The 18,053-nt window shown below is 38.8% G+C and overlaps 2 protein-coding genes across 4 annotated transcripts in view; both read left to right on the forward strand.

Moving 5' to 3' along the window:
• The window catches only part of gspt1l (G1 to S phase transition 1, like), a 30,251-nt gene extending 26,940 nt beyond the window's left edge, over positions 1–3,311 (forward strand). For all 3 annotated transcript variants that reach the window (XM_069674483.1, XM_069674481.1, XM_069674482.1), the window contains 3 exons: positions 345–434; positions 594–762; positions 940–3,311. In XM_069674483.1, coding sequence (XP_069530584.1) covers positions 345–434; positions 594–762; positions 940–992 — 312 coding nt within the window. In that variant the 3' untranslated portion in view covers positions 993–3,311. The remainder of the gene's footprint in view (positions 1–344; positions 435–593; positions 763–939) is intronic.
• A 9,692-nt stretch (positions 3,312–13,003) lies between these two features.
• Positions 13,004–13,531, forward strand: LOC138602502 (transmembrane protein 238). The gene has a single exon (XM_069673969.1). It carries the CDS (start codon positions 13,004–13,006, stop codon positions 13,529–13,531), a length of 528 nt encoding a protein of 175 aa, XP_069530070.1.
• Positions 13,532–18,053: the final 4,522 nt, after the last annotated feature.

Genomic DNA, 18,053 nt, shown 5'->3' on the forward strand with positions numbered 1-18,053 from the left:
TAAAGCAGTTAAATAATAAAAACATTGGCTACTGCCATTGGTGCATGCCACCTTATTTGCCGATGGGCCGATGTCTGTCAACACGGCCGATATAGGCCAATTCCGATGTTCAGCCAATGCATCGGTACATCCCTAGTTAGAAGCCAGCAGGTGTGTTGGTCTATCCCTCCACCTACTACCAATTTTTTCCTCTATTGTATATAAGCAAATTAACCCAGTTGCACTGTTCAGCAGCCAAAAGATTAGTGTGAGAAACCAGTGGTTGTGCTTGGAGAGCTAAGTAAAGTGAAAAATGTTTGTTTTTATATGTGCCCTGTCATAACCACATACTCTTCTCTTCACAGATCGTCATCATTGAACACAAATCCATCATCTGTCCAGGTTACAACGCAGTCCTTCATATTCACACCTGCATTGAAGAAGTGCAAATTACAGTAAGACCAAAACTTAGCTAATCTACTGGTATAGATCTAACATGTAATGTCAATGCAGTTTCGTGCTCTGGATTTTGGTTTGATTAATGTAGTAGCTGGCGATTTTATTTTTTTACTTGTATGTGCTGAAATTGTGTTTTTTTCTACGCTTATGTGCAGGCCTTAATCTGTCTGGTAGACAAGAAGACGGGAGAGAAAAGTAAGACACGACCACGATTCGTTAAACAGGACCAGGTCTGCATTGCCCGTTTGCGCACGGCAGGGACCATTTGCCTTGAGACCTTTAAAGATTTTCCTCAAATGGGACGGTTTACCTTACGGGATGAAGGTAGAAATTCAACACGCACTGAGGGGGATGGATGTATTGTATAAATTATTCAATATTTATGTTTATTTAGAGTGTGTATGTGTGATTTAAGGAAATGCTATCAAACCCAATCCATAATTGACTGTCAGTTTCAGTAAAGCTGAGACAAAAATGTGATGGTTTTTTTCTGTATCTCAGGTAAGACCATTGCCATTGGTAAGGTGCTGAAGCTGGTTGCTGAGCGGGACTGATGAGGACAGCTTTCTGAAAGTCATGGTGAAACGAAAACAGCGGTGCATGGTCATAACCTGACCATACTGTTGTCAGCAGGGATGGCACTTCCCTGTAACGCCCCTCTTCTGCTTGCCGAACATCAGCTTCAGAAAAAAACTCATGTGAAAAAGAACCTGTTTTTGAGCAAATGACAAACCAAGATGAAGTCCACACAAGTCAGCTTTCTCATATTGAGAGCTCTGCTATGCCATTTCTGGGTTAGTCCTCTCCCCAACTCCCTACTCCTCTACTTATGATGACATGATTTTTTTCTTCCTGATAGTTTTTTTCTTCCTGTCATAAATGACATGCAGATATTGTATCTGAAAATGGATATGGAGCGGGATTTGGCTTGGAATATTGAAAGTGATTTTCAGAAGTGATTTTCAGAAGTGATTTTCAGAAGTGATTTTCAGAAGTAATTTGCAAAAGAAGTTGTTTGAAAGAACTAAACCAGTTAAAACCAAAATGTTACTTGGGTGTACATGTCTCCCTTTTTTTTTACCCAGTTATTGGTTTCTCATGTGGCGTTCTGGCAGTGTGCTGGGGTGTTTTCAAATGTTATTAAATCAAACAACTATGACAATAAAATAATAATTGGGAAAATAAGATTTGTTCATTTGAAGAGCACATTTAAGAGTGGTTTCATATTTTTCAGTTCATGCCCAAGTTTATTTAAGGCAGAACATTTTGGTGTTCAAGAGTTCACAAATCAGTAGTTGGTCACATGAATCTCCTGACTGGCGGTTTAAATGCAGTTGTCCAATTTCAACATGTTGGCATATGTTGGTGAACAATTTAACTTTTAAATTACTCTTCTGAAAATAAAATTATTTTACTTCGTAAAAGTCATTCTTAAATGAGTTTCTTTAACAAGCATACACACTCTTATGGCCAAGCCTTCTGGAGTAATTTGGGGTTCAGTGTCATCTCTAAGGAGATTTTTAACATGTAGATTGCAGGAGCTGTGAATGGAACTGCTAAATCTCAGATTAGAGGAAGACCCACTCTATTGGAGCCACAGATTATAAATCCTATATTAATATGCATGTAAAATACATCTGAAAATGCTTCCACTTATCTCACCTAAACATTAACGTGGTCAGTTGAGATATCGTCAGACCTCGTTTAAGTTTAGGGTTTGAATAATTGATCTCTTGTTGATGGATCAGGTGAGATGGCATAATCTTTGACTCTCAAGCAGGTCTGTCATGGCTTCTATCTCAACTCTTTCCTCCTATAGTCGGCAAGCTGCTATTTCTGCTGTTTTCCTCCACTTCCATATCTTTTACATCTTCAAGCATTTACCAAAGGTGCCTTCTTCCTCCCTGCAATCTGTGCAGAGCTTAATTTTTCTTTTTTCTTTATTTTTTTTAAAGGCCTGGTCGCAGGCCTCTTCTCATGAGACTGACAGTTTGATTACAATGAGCTTTTTAGCATCTTCAGGCCATAACACCACAACTGGACTAAAGGCTGTTTTGCAATAATGTTTTCTTAGTTTTCTTCATGGCTATTTGCTTCTCTCCCTCTCTCACATACAGTATTTGACTGTTGGTATGAGTTTCACATTGTTTGGACACTCCTTGTGCCCCCCTTCTCCAAGGTATGAACAGGTGTCGCAAGGACTTGCCTCCTATTGTATCCTTGTTGGGTGGTTGCCATTTCACACCTTACCAGTGTTGGAGTTAAAAGTGCACTTCATTCATTTTATTTCCAATTTCTATTTGTGCTTTGTATTCATCATTTAATGTTTTATTGTCTTCTAAAAAAGCAAATAAGTGCAGGAAACTAATCTTTTGAGTCTTCTCCTTCTATACTGTTGCCATGATCCTTATCATCTGTTACATAGGTGCTGTGAACCTCAATGCTTGTCTGCATGGATGCTGTATTGCCATCCTGATCAAAGTTTTAAGATTATTGACGGGTTAGATCTTTTAAAGACTGGTTTAGGCCAAAGTGCTTTTATTGATTATTCTGTTAGTTGAGGATTGTTAAGTACTTTCAAAGTTATATTTTTTTCCCCTCATGTTCACCTGGTTTTCTACTCCACTTTTGTGTTAATATCCACAAGCAAGTACATGTAATAAGGAAGAGAAGCTGCTAGTTTGCAGAGGTGTAAGGAGTACTGAAATATTCTAACTACTGTTACTTAAGTGAAATTGTACTCAAGTAAAAGTACAAGTACTTGTGTAAGAAATTACCCAAGTGAAAGTAAAAAGTAGCTCACTGAAAAAGTACTCAAAGTAAAAGTTACTTACTTTCTCTCTCTTACCCTGCTGATTTTTATAATAAAGAAATTTTGCCCATGTTACCTTACTCATGCATCCTATGCAATGAACTGTAAAGGAAGAGGAAATGATAGTACAGTTGGAAAAATTTAAAGGTTTATGTAGTTTAAGTAATTTGGTGTTCCAACTAATGCCATATATGGCTTCATAAAACAGGGTTACGACAGCTTATTGTGTAATCTGCAGCCCTCAGCTCCCAGTTATAATTAAAATGAAACGTTATTTTCAAACCTGGGCCCTATGTTTACATGTTTTGGTGTCAAAATGACATGGATGGACCTTTTGTTAAAGCGTAAGATCCTTTTGTTTCACGAAAAACAGCAGCTATAGCACTCTTCATAGCCACCAGACTCCATTGACAAGAAATTACATTTTACTTTGCAGAATACAGTAGTTGCTGATGGTCTACTGCTGCCTCGATCAGTTAGTTTGGAACCAAACTAACCCTTTTAAAACACCACACAATAACACTAACGTCTAACGTCTAAGACCAGCAAGTCCTGTGTTGGTAAAATTATTGTTTTTGTTAATGTAGTCTGGTGGCTTTGAAGAGATTGATCTAACGGCTGTATGTCTGAAAGATGTGGCCGGGGAGGATCTCCATCCTTAGAGTCAGTCTGTGTCAAAGGTGGTGTTTCCTCCGAAATCTCTTCTGTCCCATTCAAGGTTCATTAACATTATTGGGCTAGTAATTGCAGCTCTCCTCTTTCGCTTCGGACTCAGTTAAAATCAACTGGCACCGCTGTTTTGACGCGATTCATTACACTTTGATCTGATGGGCCTGTTTTTAATGCAATGGATTTGATTGGCGTCTGGTCCAATTCAGTTTTTCTTTTTAAATACCAGTATCATAGCTAAATATTTTACTCTGTAAGTATGGATGTACTGTAGCGAATTACTTTACTTCATTTAAAACATAAGTGAAAGTAAAACAACTGACTTTTAAAAATACTCAAAAAAGGACAAGTAGCCCACACAAAAAAGCTACTCAATTACAGTCACATGAGTACTTGTAATTCGTTTTATCCACCACTGCGAGTTTGCTTTAGGGTGGAGGTGTGTGGCTCAGTGATACTGCTAGCAATAGTCTTGTGGGACATTCAATTTTAATACATGATATTTGTGGAGACATGGTTAGTTCAGGGCCCAGGTTTTTTAAAGACGGGTACTGGATAACTTAAAAAAACAGGTCCTCGCATTACTACAGCCTGCTGTTTTCTCTGCAAGAAAAGCCAACAACAATCCTGACTCCTAGGAGCTGGCTGACAAATTGAAAAATACTGAACAAGGAAACGAGCCAGGTATGGTGAGTGCAGCATACCTGCTACTTAGTGCTAACATATAAATAAAATAGTACTAGATTTTTTTGTCGCCCAAAAAAAAAAACTGGAGCAGAACCCTCTTGGACAGCCCATCATCCCAGTACAGTTTTCGTAATAGAAAAATTAGCTATAGAGACCCCTTTTTAAAAAATGTGTAATATGTTTAAAGTTTTTAATATTTGGTCTAATGGGGATTTGGTTTCTTTTTTTTTGTAGACCGCCTCAAACGGTCACTCGAAGAACTGCAGTTTTTGGCACTTCCACATTGGCTTTGTGGATTTTTCAGCCCCGAAATTTGCCCCTTGTGATGGACATGACTTTCCATATATGACAGTCCAGGTTAAATCAGATAAAGGACTCCAGACATTTAGAAGTGACAGCAGTGACAAATATTTTATAGCGGACTGTATTGACATGACAAACGTATACTTCAGAAAGCAAGAGAATCTTGTGTATGAGAATCCAAAGATGCTGTTGATGTATATCTTGCCATGATCATGTGATCAGCACTTGATGTTATAAAGAAATGGAGCTTATATTAATTATATCTTCTACACTATTTCAGTGATGCTTTCTTGTGTCTCCATCTTGCAGACTTCAAAACTATTTTTTAATCTTTAATGCTAATCCCAAGCGCAGGGAAAACCCAGTTGACTACTGAACAAGGCAAAACAAAGCCTCGCTCTTGAGGGCCTGCTCAGATCAGGGAAGCAGACTGAGAACATAAGGGATAAGGTGGCTCTCATGTTCAACAAACACTTTCCTGATCCTTAACTATCCTACACTCTGAAGTGTAAGTCACTCTTAAGGTTTCATGGTTTCACCTCATGTGATATTAATCTGATAATTATCAGAGAGAGCTAAGGGCTAGTGGCAAAGCAACTAACAGCTAAAGATGCGTTACTACTGTCGCCCGAACTATCCATTTTGTCAGCAAACCTGGCAGTGTATGAGCAGTGCCACACTCTGTCCCTCGTCTGTCCCAGTCCCAGTGTAATCCTGCCATGCTGCAAGTCACACCAGCTGTGGCAAAAAATCTCCAACTGTTCATAGAGAGAGGCTTCTCACCTGTATGGCTGGCATATTTCAAGAGATGATGAAGAAAATGGCTTTGAACTGTTTTTTTGCTGCCCGGCGCCTTGCCAGACTGAATTTCCATGCCAATAACCAAGTCCCAATCCAAGTCTGAGAGGAATTGACTAACCTGTTTTTGGAGGAAAGCGGTACAGGTCAAACCACAGACTCCCAAACAGATGACTTTTCTGATGCTGAGACCGTAAACATCTCTGTGAGAGGCCAAAAACAGACTCTTACCTGCACTCCTCAGGGTCCTGGAGGTGCACAGGTCGTGGAGAGATGGCAGATTACAGCCAATCACCCTCTCTGCAGAGCAGATATTACGCTACAGCCTACCCTTGTCCTTGGCAGTGGCAGAAGTGTACCAGACGGTGACGGAGCAGGTGAGGATAGACCCAATGATGGCAGTGTAGAAGTGCACCATCATTGTCTTTGGCAGGTTGAACTTAATCAGCTGCCACAGAAAGTACAGTTCAGCTCCCACTTGAGGTCCTGGCTGATGATGGACCCCAGGAAGCGGTGACCTGGTGTGGTGACAACAACCTAGAGCTTAATGCTCTAAAGCAGGGGTCTCAAACTCAAGGCCCGCAGGCCGGATACAATTATATCTGGCCCGCGAGATAATATGTGTGCATCATAGAAAAATTTAAAGATAGAGAAAAATGTATTGGGCGTATTTTGATTTTATAGTTTGACCCATGTCCCACCTGTTAACATGGAGGAGGCGGGCTTTATGACCTATACTGCAGCCAGTCAGCAGGGGGTGCCCGAAATGTTTTGGCTTCACTTTTAGGAAGCTGTCATGTCATCCATCTTTTTATACAGTCTATGGATCAGACGCAGTGAGAGCTTTCCCAGACAATCTACGCCTGTGGGAGAAAAAAAACAGGTCTCCACCACTGTATTCCCAACTGCGCATTTTGTTGATAAACTGAGCGGACCTGGCAGAGTTCACACAGCTATTTGCCGACTTTGGAGCTCAGAAATTTAAATTTGAACTGCTCAGTAATCCGTTTGTTGTTGACGTGGAAAGAGCATCCAAGAGCATGTCAGGAGCTGACAGAACTTCGAAACAATGCCCCAAGCTCCACCTACAAGCTGCTCGAATGCTCTGCATGTTTGGAAGCACATATCTGTAAGCACACCTTCACTCCACCCTGAGTGTCCACAGCTCAGAACCTAACCACAAACATTAATGAACCTGCAGCCAAGAAAAGATGCCAAGCATCTGGCTCTGGCAAACGGTCATAAGAGCAGACTGCACTTCAATATATTAACTTTTTGCACCTTTTCCTGTTATCACAGGTAGACTGCTTATTGTTGAAATATTTGCACATTTTAACCAGATTGATCAAATTTGAAATATTCTTATTTTCTTGATGGTGTTGTGAATGAAAAAAACTGGATATTTAAGATTTTATTTCGATGCCTGTGGTACAACTTTTTTGGAAATTACTCAGTGAAAAACTGCTGATAGAGAGGGAGACAAAACAAATTAATGATGCTGATTTATTTTATTCTTTTATTTGGTCTCATTTTTTGATACCCTTGGTTTGTTCTGAATTCTATAAGATGTGATTTCTGTATGACTAATTTGTCATAATGCCTCTGACACATGGTTTATTTATGTCTGTTGTCCAAATAATGTTGACCCCGTTCGGCCCTCGTCTTAGACCCAGTTTTTGATTTCGGCTCCCTCTCTGATTGAGTTTGAGACCCCCTGATGTATGGTATCAAGAATGCTTGGGAACAAGATCTGCAGTTGGCAATTAGCGAAGGACTCTAAAAACAGTTAGTTCCTTCTCAATGTGCGCTCGACACTCTTTATTTCAATTTAAAGTGGTACATCGTGCCCATCTATCTAAATCCAAATTAGCTAAAATATATCCCCAAATCGACCCTACGTGTGACAGATGTAACTCCAAAGATGCAACATTAATTCACATGTTTTGGTTATGTCCTAACTTGGAAGGATTCTGGAAAGCTATTTTTGATGCCCTCTCCACTATACTAACAATTAGAATTAATCCAGACCCCCTTATGTCACTTTCTGGAGTGGTTCCTGAGGGGATGCAGTTACCCGTGGGGGGCCGAAAGGTTGTGGCTTTTATCACCCTCTTGGCTCGTCACCAGATACTTTTGAAATGGAAGATCTCTACCCCACCTTCAGTCTCTCATTGGATAAGAGATGTACTAATTAACCTGAAAGGAAAAAATTAGATGTACATGTGCATGGTTCTGAAATGAAATTTAATGAAGGGTGGAGATCTTTCCTGACATTTTTTGACAAACCTTCCTCACAGGTGAATGAATAGATGCTGAAATGACTATGTTCTGACCCTTGACACATGCTCTATATGGCCTGATCATGTTGCTTCTGGTCAATTATTTATTTATTTATTCATCTTTTATTTCTTTTATTTATAACATCATTTATACATCAGATTACTTTTGTTACTATCTAATTTCTTGGCTGTTTGAGTGACAGCTAGGGGGAGGGGATGCCAGGTGTGGGGTGGGTAAAGTGTTTTGTTCATGTTAATGTATTTGAAAATGCTGAAAATTCAATAAAAAGAACTTTGAAAGAAAGATCAGTGCTGCCAGGAACATAAGTAACAGAGTGTCTGGTTGGTGGGAGGTAAATAAACCGGTAAAAATCCTTGTGTAAAGCAACTTCCTGTTAAAAGTCAGTTTCTCTCCCAGGATTTAACCAGAGCCGGGATTTACAAAAAACTATATCAGTCATATTACATCCATACAGGGTTAGTAGTATATACAGTAGCTGTTATTTTTTTAGTCTTGAACTGGTTTTGGATCAGTACTCTGACCCATCTGAGACCTGGTATCAACACCTGGGTGATCTGAACACAAGTAAACACACCCAGGACGGATAGAGGATGCATTGAGATTGGATCACTCAGGCCACATTCAGAGGTGGTCTTGATGCTTGTGTCCACATTGGGTGGTAGTGTGTACACACGTATGTACTGTCCTAGGCCACATTAAGGACCGCCCACTCTCCCCTTATCCAAGGCAACTATCACCTGGATTCTGGGAAACCTCTCATTCCTTTCTCAGCTGTGTCTCCTGAAAATCGTATTTTCATTTATTTCCCTGTCTGTCCAAGCATGTGTAAACATAGTTTATGCATTAGAGTGGAGTGTGCAGTAAAATATGGACAGATCATGTCTGTATTTATTCAGTTAGATAAGCTGGATGATTGGGACAATTTTTGAATATCTGTCTTATGTTAGCTTTCTTGCCATGAATTTAAAAAAAGGCCCAACACATGATACATTTTACAACACTGAAGATCAATTTCAGAGGGAAAGAAGCTCTATCATATTCCAAGGAGGCAATGGCACATACTTTTGTGTTAACTGACCCAAAACCTTTTTTTCTGGTAATGTGTGTGATATGGGCAGGACCTTTGGGTGATTGGGACAGCACATCTTATCATTCATTTAGGCTAATATGAGCAGATTTTTTGCACAATTTAACTCACAATTTGATTTAATGTCAAATGCACATTTATTTTTTCTGTTAATTATGAAATAATATTCCATGTTCATTTATCTTTAACCTTATAAACTAGAGTTCATACAATATAAAGCTGCCTTTCCATATTTTTACAACAACACACAACAAATTTCATTAAACACGTTAAACTGGGGAAAAAAATGAATTTGAATACATTTGATTGTCTCACTGGCAACATATTTTACTTGGCTGGGTTAAAAGGTCAAGACTAAACTCAGTTAGATTTGGCTAGGTTAGTGTATTAGTGTAAAATGGACAAGCAGGATTCTGCTAGGTGTTTTTTTTTATGTTGATTAGGGGTCTGCATACATCAAGAGGTTGGGAACCACTAATCTAGAGCAAACAGAGCATACTCAATGGTTTTCTTATATAGCAAAATCTAATCTTCATTAGCAAAGCCTTTTTAGCATTGTCCCAATCACTCAAAATCATGCTGTCCCATCCATCCAAACCGTATTTTGGTGAATGGGACAACATTAAATAACAACCTAATTCAAAAAATACAACAAAGTACAAACAATACAAAGATCACCCAACAGTAACAGAACAACAACAACAAAAACAGGGGGGAGGCCATGTTATGCATAAAACCCCCAGAGAATTATAGAATAAAATAATATAGAAAAATAAATCAGAGTCCAAGTCTTACAATCATGCACAGTACAGCATCACTAACACTTAAGCACTTGTTGTAATCTGTGCACCTCCATAGCAAATCAGTTATGTATTCCTAATTATGATCTACCAAACCCTTCATTACAACGGCTGCCAATCTCCTAATATATTCTAAGAATGGGGACCAGATATGATAGAATATATGATGTTTTTTAAAGTCTAATGAAGGTGGCTCTGTGTTCATTTGCATACAGAGCGGGAAAGTGAGATCCAATCACAAGTGATCAATGAAGACGCATTTAAAGGAGCAATTTGCCCCCTGGAAAAAGCTAGTCAGTCAAAGTTGGATTTCTCTGTAATCGATAGAAGCAATAATACTTTAAATTGGCACCATAGCTATGGAGAAAGTTGTACAAACAGCCAAGCAAGAGACGCTGGAGTGAAATACCACCGTTTTCAAGACAAGAACATTGATTGCTGCAGGCAATGGCTCACAGCGGTAGAGAATCCGAAATACGAAGAGAATATGCCGGTGAATCGTCTTAAAAATCTTCGGGTCTGCAGTATACATTTCAAACCTGACGATTTTGAATGAGACATGACATCGGAGGTTGGTGTCCTAGATTGAGGAAGTGTAGCAACCACCCTCACCACTGTCACTGACACCTCCTTTTTAAAAAATCATAAAAGTGTCCTAGTAAAACCTCTTACTCATCTTATTAACCTGTCCATCTCCGGTGGAAGTTTCCCCTGTAGATGGAAGCAAGCGAGAGTGATCCCAATTTTTAAATCTGGGCTTGATCAGGCATGTAACTATAGGCCAATTAGTATCTTACCTGTATTTTCTAAAATACTTGAAAAGTTGTTGCCCAACAATCGACAAAGTATGTTGAATCAAACAGTTATCTACACCCACTACAGTTTGGCTTCCGTCAGCATTACTCCACAGAGACTGCTAACTGTTTCTTTCTAGAACAGCTTAAATCCTCACTGGATAAAGGTGAAGTAGTAGGGGCGGTTTCCCTTGATCTTAAGAAGGCATTCGATACATTAAATCATGACATCCTCATTCATAAATTTTCGAAATTAAATTCCTCATGGAAATCGTTACAGTGGTTTAAGTCCTATCTTTCCCATCGTGAACAATGTGTCGTCATTAATAATGAGAAATCATCTTTTTTAAGGAGTAAAACAGGGGTCCCACAGGGTTTGGTTCTTGGTCCACTTCTTTTCAGTTTGTACATAAATGACTTACCACAGTCGTGTTTTGGAGCCGGTTTGCAGATGTATGCAGACGATACAGTCCTGTATGTATCTGGTAGAACCACTCTGTCAGTTTCCACAAAACTTTCATATCATTTACAGTCCATAGCAGCTTGGTTTGAGAGCTCTCGCTTAATATCAAGAAAACTGTCTGTTTGCTTTTCTTCCAAAGCTCGGTCCTCATCTGAAGCCAATGAGTTAAACCTGAAGATTAATGGACAATGTATTGAGCAGGCTCCAGAAGTAAAAAATCTCGGCCTTGTATTAGATTACCACCTAAAATTTGATAAGCATGTGAAAACGGTGAGCAGAATCGTAAAAGCAAACTTACACACATTCAGGCTTATCGGAGACTGTCTATGACCATTCCACGCTGCTAATAGCTGTATGCACTCTATGATTTTTTCACATCTAAGTTATTGTGTAACCTCCTGGTCACAAGCAGCATCTTCAACAATCAAGCCTCTGATGATGATATATAATAAAGCCATAAGGATTTTAGACAGGAAGCCGATAAGTTCACATCACTGTGATGTTCTAAAAAAAAAAAAAAAGTTAAGTTTTGATAATTTTATTAAATTTGCTAATCTTAAACTCGTCCATAAATGCTTACATCATCAGGCTCCTCAGGTGCTCAGTGACTTCGTGGTGCCACTGAGAATATCAGGCTCTATAACACGTGGAGCATCTAATGGCGATTGTAAGGTGCCCTTTTGTAAGTTATCACTTGGACGAAGCGCTTTTTCTGTTCAGGGGATCAATATGTGGAATGCCTTACCTGCAGAGCTCAAACTGGACCCGGACTTGGAGCATTTTAAACTCAAACTGAAACAGTTTTTGAAGAGGGCTCAGTCTTGTAATCATGTATGATTTTGTGCTCCCTGTTTTACATTAAGTTTTATTGTAGGAGTGTATTTTGTATCCTGTATTGTTTTATCTGTCTTTTTGCTGTTGAGTCTGTTTTGTATTGTCTCTTGTGTATTTGTTGTTGATTGTATTTTAAAGGCCCTAGGGACGGGCATTGCAAATTAGCCAAGGCTATAAATGCTGTAGTGTGTGGCATCGGTTTACTTCTTCATACTTGTCCCTATACAAATAAACATTAAAATAAAATGTCACATGAGTCATACTGATATAAGAAAAGAAACAACACTGAGGGACAACACAGAGCCATGGGCAGACAGGCATGCACACAATGGAGAGAGAGAAACAAGAGGAGATGCTGAATCTCTTGAAGGATAAAGATCCAGATCCTAACCATTTGTACTGAGGCAAGACAGCTAATGGTGCAACACAGAGAAGCCTGGGAGTAAAAAGAACAAGAAGGAGAGAAACAGAGAGAAGGAGGCACACAGCTGTGCTATTTTGTGTTCTCAGAGAATAACAGAATTAACATTATTATGTTGTGCTTCATGTTAAACTTGGAAAGCCCCATACTCACAATCAACATTACTTTATGTACTTTGTAAAATTACACTGTATGTAGGTGATCACCTGCCTGAAGTGATATTTGTTGGTAACTTTCAAAGTTTCTTCCTCGGATTTATTTGTGAGTTCTGTTTCCAAATCCATTCAACACAAAATAATATGCACAGTGAACAAATAAGTGGTAGGCCTATAGTTGCTGTTGTAAAAACGCAGCTGAATAATTTCCTTTTGCAAGAGAGAGAGGAAAGAAAAAAAGAAATCATCGGCCAGGTAGACTCGAGCTCTCAGCCCCTCCTCCAGTGGGCACCACGCCCTTCGCCTGTGAGTCGGAGGCAGGCGACCTCAGCGCCTCACCTTACAGCCACTCTGAAACTCAATGCAACGGCAAAACGGCGCCTGGAAATAGGCAGGCTGCGTCTCTCTGGAGCCATTCAGGCAAGGGTTCTTTACATAGACATGGAACCGGTCTATCGGGGTTTGGGTCGCTGTGTCTGCTGTTTTTGGCTCGCCGTAGCATTTGACATTGTGGGATTGGCCGTACTTCTCATTGGAGTGTTTGTGAATGTTTTTTTCTACGACTTGCTCATCTACGCGGGCGCCATCGTCATCTTCCTTAGCCTCATCTGGTGGGTGTTCTGGTACTCTGGGAACATCGAGGTGCCCCCGGCCGAGCTGGAAGATGATGTCGGGTTACTGAAAAAGGACAAGGGTCGTGTGAGCGGTATCAGCAGCGCGGTGAGGCGCCTCTCCAGTCGTATGTCCAGTGGCATCAGGAACTCGTTACGAAGGAACGGAGGACCGTCCAGCACTCATACGGCCCGGGCTCAGAGGTCATCTGGCGGGCCGCCGGTGGCCCCTCAGGCTGAGCAGGTGACCGTTGCCATGGCAACGATGACACTACAGGGGGCTACCCCTCATACTACCCCAGCGGTTGGCTGTGTTGTAGAGATGCAACATGCGACAACACTGACTTTACCTACATAGTTTGGCCTGCCCACAGGTGAGGCCTCACTTACACAACACCAACTTTTTTTTATTTGTAAGCTCTATCCAATACAAATATATGAAATATATAGAAAAAATGTTGGGGCAATCAAGGAAAGCAATACATTCGATCAAAGAATTTGCAATTTTGGGCTCATATAGGCCTAGCCCATTATATTTGGCATATAACATAGGCCTAAAACATGTGTCTGTACATGTAACAATGACACAAGCTAGAGCAAGGATGTTAAATCCCCAATGTAAGCCCCTTCAATAGCTGGAAGAAAACTTTTTCTTAACAAAAGCTACTGATACAAAACTAATACAAAAGTTTTCTAGTTTTATAATACAAAAACTGTTTCTTGATTTTTTCTGTATTCTAACTGCGCAATTATATGTTATATATAAATATTATGGCATGGATAATTTAAAGACTTTGTAAAAGGCAGTATAACCTTCTTTGCGCTTGATTTAGTTTAATGTGGAACTAAGAGGACTATCTGGGGCTGTGGCAGTTGAAGTTCTTATCAATGCGTAAATGATTAACCATAGGTCAGTGCTCACTAAAAGACAAACCCTCATTTTAAACAATAGCAGGCTTACATGAAACTTCCTTGATAACCTCATCATCCACATACTAAAAATATCTGGAAAAACACGTGGTTTGCTTTTCCAAACACCTCTCTTGAACTCAATACTCAACTCCACTCTGGGATTATACTTTATTAATGATGTTTCATCCATTTTCTACCCCACAGAGACTTGATTACAGGCTGCCCTACAGTGTCTTCAGATGACTCCAGGCCGTGCTTTCCTGTTTGTGTGTTAGATAAGACATTTTTTATATTTGATGATCTGTAAAGAGTGCTGCCATTTGTATTTGTCTATAAATGCTTCATTCAATGAATATTTTACAAATGTTGTGTTTTAATCAGATTAGCAATCAATTGTGATATGAAAAGACATAGCTACAATTTTAGAACAGACTTGGAGCAGTGCATAATGATGATGAAAATCAGAGCTTGAATTACATCTTTTTATAACTGTTAAACATCATAGAACATGTGCACTCAATCAGTGCTGTTTTTAGGCCTCTGCACCAGCAACAACAGGAAGCAGAGACCTTAAAATTTGGGGTTGTCTGTCTGTCCATTTGCACAAATGTCCGTCCATCACACTCTTGTGAAAGCAATATTTAAAAAGGGAGGGAATTTCTTAAAATGTGGTACAAGTCAATTGTACTCAAGCAGGAGTAGATTAAATATTGATGGTTGAAGGTCAAATGTCCTGGTCACTATGATTTCTGAAAACATGTTTTTGGCCCGAATTTAAGAATGAAAAAGGATTTTCTTTTTTTAACAATGTTATACAAAAGTTTAATAGATTAAAATTTGACCTAAAGGATCAAAGAACAACTTTATTTAGACATCATAATGTCATGGAAAAACCCTTTTCTGGTCATAATTACCACTCCCATTCTTTTGAACATGATATCTCAGAAACACCTGCGGGACACTTTTTTCAAATGTATTCAGTACACAAATATACCCCATTCCATTGTTCCTGCCACTGTTCCACTGTCATTTTGTGAGAGACACATGGGTGGAAGTGAACTGCAACTTCCCAGTGGTAGAGGCATTTAACTGCTTAATGTGGCTGAACTTAAAATAAAAGGGACCTTACTCAGTAATTTAACTCAGCCCTAAAAAAGTTAGACCTAACCCATGCTGCTTAATTCTGAACCAATAACCAACCAAAAGGTTGTAAGGGCACTATGATGCATAATTACCATCTCATTCACCCTAAAAAGTAATTCATGGTACCTTTTACAACCACCTAATTAAATGCATAGATACAAGATAAAAATTCAAATGTATTAATGTACTTAATTATTGATAAACCTTTTAGGTTGCAAACTTGATTTTAATAATGTTGGTTATTACATCAATCAAATTTTGTGTGGGATTTTAACTCATATTTCAACGTTAAGAGATACAAAATAAAATTAAAGTTGTAGTAACTTAAAGCTCCTTGGACGATTTTTGGTAAGAGAGGAAATTAAACTAAATTTGGATGGAAAGGCGATCCCAATGTGCTGTGTTTTGTTGATAGGCATCAAGCAAAATCTGAATATCATAGCTTGGAACTTCTGAATCTCAAGTAGTATTTTGCTTTTGGTATACTGTATGTGCTAAACTAATCTTGCCTTGACATTTGACAAAGAAAAGACGATATTTAATGAAAAAAACATTTAATCCCACAGAGGGACTTGCACAGGTACAGAGGGTGCAGTTTTTTGGTGTTTTTGAAATTAATATTTTGGGTTTGCTAGTGTAATAACTTTACAGTTATGTATGAGTTTATGTATAGCAACCTTGGGAAACTTCCACCACACAATGGTTTAAGATGTTTTGATGTGTTTTAAAACCTGTTATACTGCTAGATCTGTCTCAGTCTTTTATACCACGCTATCATTAAATATACATTGATTACCAAACTGTTCTGTTGTTGAATTAATTACTTTCTTAAATGCTGCCATGAACAAAAACATGAAAAAGCTAAAAACTCAGTAAAATGTAAATGAAGATACTTAATTTTTTCAAGTATGAACTTAAAACGTGTGTTCATAATTATGGTAATTAAGAACATTACACTTAAAAACTCCTGTTAAACTCCTCTATGAGATATCAACATTAAAACTTGTTGCTGTTGTTGTGTTCTTGTTGTGTTTATGCTACAAATTATTTGGTGATTTAAGATACCTTTGATGGTATTCATCCTCTAACTCAATGTAGTTTTTGGTTTAACATAATTTCATTAGACACTTTTGAAAAGCATGAAGCAAACTTTTGCATTCATTCTTTTTTTTCAGCCAAGACATTTGTGTGTTTCTGGAAACCATAATTAGTTTACGGTATTATGCAGCTCCTAAATGAACTGCAAAACAAGGAAAATAAACCTTTTTTTGGGGAGAATTGTTGAATTGTTGTTTTAATAATGTTTGTGTTTTAATTTGTGTAAGTCAGTGACTGATTTGTGTTACTGAACTGTCTTGCTGTGTTGTATATCTAATTTGTTCTCAGGTCTCTCTTTTAAAGGAGGATGCTTTTTTATCCAGGAATATCTTACATCAATGTTGTTTTAATACTTTAAATATGGATTTACTGTGAGACAAGTGAAAAAGTCAAAAAGAACCTCCATAGAATTATCACCTATCTGGAGGTCCCCTTAGCTTTATGAAGCTCCTTAGTGAGTTTTAGCTGTTAAGCTATCCGTCATGTTAGAAAAAAGTATTTTTAAGACCGAATCTGGCAGCTGTTTTCAGTAAAAAGGTTAAACTAGTTAATAAACTAATGGTTATGACCTGCTAAGCAGCAGACAATCAACAGACAATGACCTATTTCTCAAAGCAAAGACAATTCAAGATGAAATTTCCTTAGTATCACATTTACATCTCTAAGATAAGAATGAACACCAGTCTAGTCTTTTCTAATCCATCCAAATTGAAATATTCTGAAAAGTCTCCATGGTTAGCCTTACAGTGATCAATGCCTGAGATCTCTAAATTGTCTTACAGGGGTCTTATTTCTAGACATGAGATATTGCATGTACAGCCTCATACATCACACATAGGCTACATTCACTTATATCACAGCCTTTGGTAGCAAGTTGGGGTTCAGTATCCAGCCCAAGGACACTGACATGTAGCAGATAACAGAAAACATACTGTGGGTATGTTGAACGCGCTTCTTGGTACAAGCCACAGGACTGGATTAGGTCTATGTGCATTATTTCAAGAATTGGTAGGCCCACTTAAAGGACACATTTATCCCACTTATATAAAGTTTAGTGAATTGGCTTAACTAAGCAATCCTGTTTCCTCATGCAGATTTACATTAGGAAAATTACTGATTTAAATATAAATGGCGTAATTGCATTGAAGGTTATCTGGCACTACAGGTGTCTGTCACAGCTGGTATGACAACTACACAGGGGTGTCTGCACCTGAAGCACGATGGATACCATTATATTTTTTGGCAGGCTAATAAACTAAATCATTTTATTTAAACTGTGTGGTGTGGAGCAAAAAAATAAAAGGTATGTAAGCACTTCCTTCAGGTAGATCATAAAGCAGAAGCAGCTTCCACTGTGACTGCAACTAGCTTACATGGATTCAGGTTTATGCTGTGACCCTTCCCTGACTAAACACTGCTGGGACTTTGTGATCCTTTGGGGCACTCAGTTGTTGCTGCAGCCAACAAGTTGAAACAGGGAGAACACAACATAAACGTAGCCTATTTTAATTAATAAATGGGGAAGACTTAATTAGTTTTTATGAACAGCTTACTGCTGTGATAGGTGCCGGCGCCATGTATCTTTGGTCCCACCAAAGTTGATAACAAGCCTCAGTGTTTAACCTTTGGAACCAGTTGGCTTTATTACAGTGCTGTTTCCTCTGACTGTGCCACACTTCAACACTATCTGCCTGCATTTTCACTTTTACAACAAAGTCAATACAAAG

This window comes from Semicossyphus pulcher, unplaced genomic scaffold, assembly GCF_022749685.1.
Source record: "Semicossyphus pulcher isolate SPU_LCO1_2020_fin unplaced genomic scaffold, fSemPul1.0.p SCAF_23, whole genome shotgun sequence".
NCBI classification, from domain to species: Eukaryota; Metazoa; Chordata; class Actinopteri; order Labriformes; family Labridae; genus Semicossyphus; species Semicossyphus pulcher.

Coding starts and splice junctions, on each gene's coding strand:
- LOC138602502 (XM_069673969.1), top strand. CDS start 13,004: ATGGAACCGGTCTATCGGGGTTTGGGTCGCTGTGTCTGCTGTTTTTGG.